This window comes from Psammomys obesus, unplaced genomic scaffold (assembly GCF_907164565.1).
Source record: "Psammomys obesus unplaced genomic scaffold, mPsaObe1.curated_primary_1811, whole genome shotgun sequence".
Classification (NCBI taxonomy): domain Eukaryota; kingdom Metazoa; phylum Chordata; class Mammalia; order Rodentia; family Muridae; genus Psammomys; species Psammomys obesus.
This window is the reverse complement of record NW_026596051.1, coordinates 14,757,066-14,759,981: the sequence shown is the minus strand read 5'-3', so window position 1 is coordinate 14,759,981 and position 2,916 is coordinate 14,757,066. Positions and strand designations below refer to the sequence as shown.

The 2,916-nt window shown below is 45.8% G+C and overlaps 1 protein-coding gene across 1 annotated transcript; it reads right to left on the bottom strand.

Annotated features, from left to right (window-relative positions):
- LOC129688798 (cytochrome b-c1 complex subunit 9) lies at nt 1–2,589 on the bottom strand. The gene is made up of 2 exons (XM_055623742.1): nt 2,397–2,589; nt 1–250 (listed from the first exon to the last, which is right to left on the bottom strand). The coding sequence occupies exons 1-2, from the start codon at nt 2,544–2,546 to the stop codon at nt 206–208; spliced, it is 195 nt and encodes a 64-aa protein (XP_055479717.1). The 5' UTR covers nt 2,547–2,589; the 3' UTR covers nt 1–205.
- Nucleotides 2,590–2,916: the final 327 nt, after the last annotated feature.

Below are 2,916 nucleotides of genomic sequence, written 5' to 3'. Positions count from 1 at the left end.
TCTCATGAACAATTTTCATTTATTTGCTGATAGCTGTGGTCAAACACACTTGAGCTTAAAAGTCTGTGTGTAGGGTGGAGCCATTGCTTGCCAACATACAGGTGGTCCATGGAGAGTAACTTGAAACTCATGCTTAGGCGGAGGCCCCAGCTCCAGTTGAACAGCTGATGGGTGGGACTGTTCCTTCCGGCCCGGGGGCAAGGAGTCACTCCTTTTTCTCGTATCTGTGCTTTATATGGCTCCACAGCTTCTGCATTTGAAACACAACAGTTCACGGTTAACCTTCGCCCTCACATTTTACAACTTCTCTTGCTGTCCAAAAGCATACTGAGAAATCAGTGAAAACTTCCAAAAGTGTAGTTGTGGCAGGCAGTGGTAGCTCATATTTTTTAAAAAATATTTATTTTTATGTATATGAGTGCTCTGTCTGCATGTACACCTGCAGGCCAGAAGAGGGATGATCTCATTAGAGATGGTTATGAGCGACCAAGTGGTTGCTGGAAATTGAACTCAGGACCTTTGAAGAGGAGACAATGCTCTTAACTTCTGGGTGGTTCACGATTTTAATCTCAGCACTTGGGAGGCAGAAGCAGGTGGATCTCCTCGTTCAAAGTCAACCTGGTAATAAGAGTTCCAGGACAGCCAGGGCTACAGAGAGAGAGAAACCCTGTTTGAAAAACCAAAATCCAAACTTACACAAAAAAGCAACAAACGAACCAGTCATATCTCTTTAATCATGTTAAGTAAGTGGGAAGAGAAAATGGCACTTTTACAAGTAAGTAAAAGTTGAAAGAATGGTCCCAAACTCCCATTTATTAAAAAACCAGAGCATACAAGATGCCTAGCCTCCCCAAAACTTCACAGAGTCACTTTTTCTTTCCTCAGACCTAAATTAGCTGCAATTCTCATTCTTAAAAGCATGGGGAAATGGATGGGTTATAACAATGTACTTAAGACAATGTTTGGTATCTGTGGGCATGCATGATCTACGGAAACGCTTTAAAAAGATCAGAATGGTAATACTGTTGTACGGGCAATATGGCAACTGGTAGACAGAGCCTTTCTGGGTTGTAGATCAGAGTGCCCTGAGTGGGCTGAAAAGATGGCCCAGTGGTAAAGACTATTGGTTCCCCTTCTAGGGGACCTGGGTTCAATTCCCAGCTCCCACATGATAGCTCAAAACTATCTGTAACTCAGACCCAGGGGACCCAACACCCTCTTTTGACCTCCCTGGGCACCAGGCGAATGTGGTCCACACATATGAAGGCAAAACATACACATAAAATTAAAACAATTTAAAAACAAACCAAAAAAAGAAAAGAAAGACAAACAGACCAGTTGAGTTGCTGGGCAGTGGTGGCACACGCCAATCGGGAGGCAGAGGCAGGTGGGTGAGTTCTGGGCCGGCCTGGTGTATACAGAAAAACCTCGTCTCAAAAACAAAATCAACAACTAAAAAAAAAAAAAAAAAAACCAGTCGATACCACCTGTTCAATGCCTTTCCTGGAATAGTCACAATCTCATGCCATAAATCATGCATAGAATCTGGACCAGTTCAGTCAAAAGGCCTGGCCATTTCCTACTTTGTGGTCCCACGTTCTCGCTAAAACATGGGACGCATGCTATCTTGCAGTGGTATCCTCTATTATGAATGGTGGCGCCTCACCTCTATCTCAAGACGTGGTTAGCACTATGACCTTTATTCAATGCCACGGTTAAGCTAGGGTTTAAGATGTCATAGCCGGTCTGGAGAGATGGCTCAGAAGTTAAGAGCACTGAGTGGGCTGCTCTTCCAAAGGTCCTGAGTTCAATTCCCAGCAACCACATGGCGGCTCACAACCATCTATAATGAGATCTGGTGTCCCCCTTCTGGCCTGCAGGCAGAACACTGTATACATAATAAAAAAATAAATCTAGAAAAAAAACATTTCATAGCCTCCACTTTTAATCCAAAGTGACTTAACCCAAAGCTGCCTGAGTGAGAGGATCTGGGAACTGAAATATCAATTTTAAAAGGTCACATTGTCTAGAGACTTAGTTTTAAAAACTGGCCTGCTGAAATCTGCCCTTGAAACCCTGCTTCAAGGGGGAAGGGGTAGGAGATCCAACCTACTTGCCACCGACTTATGAGGTGGTTCGGACTCCGTAAGTCCTTTAACCTCAGGCGTTCGCTTTCATAAATGAACTTGTGGGAATGTCTGACAGGACATACAAATACTCCCAACCTCTGCAATGTGGGGGTCAATGTGAGATTTAGGGCTCACAAAAGCTCAAGTGAACTGAATGTATAGTCTCCAGACAGTGGTCATTGTTCAACCCGGTCCTGGAGTTCCATCCTAGCTCCCTCCCAGTCACCCTTCAGGCGGGCCCAAGGTCAGGATGGCTCAGACCCTCACCCCCTCGTTGATGTGTTCGTAGATGGCATCTGCGCCCTGATCGAAGGCACGCTCGAAGAAAAGGGCGCCCACTACGATGGTGAGGGCGAAGGTGGAAGTCCTGCGGAACAGCAACGAGTACAGACGTGAAGCAATGGTCGGCGGCGCCATGTTGCCTCACTACCGAGCTCGCGCCAGGGAGTCTGCGTAGAGGTTGATTCCTCCCTGCAGAAGTTTCGGCGTGCACTGCTTTGTGGGAATTGTAGTTTCTCTGTACTTCAGAGTCGACGTTTTGAACCATTAAAGAAACTAATAATGTTCATAGGATAACAGATTCTTAAAATGTTCATATTCCACACAACCAAAGTTTGGTAAGACTTATTACCCAGTTTTTCTCCTCAATCCTTCCCGCCCCCCTTCGTTAGACTATGTTGAACTACAACTCCCAAAAGCCCCTTGGGTTACCCACCCTCCCCCGCGCTGCCTCCCCTTAGCAGTCCGCTTTCTCGGATGCCTTACGAAGGACTACGAATCCCAGCGG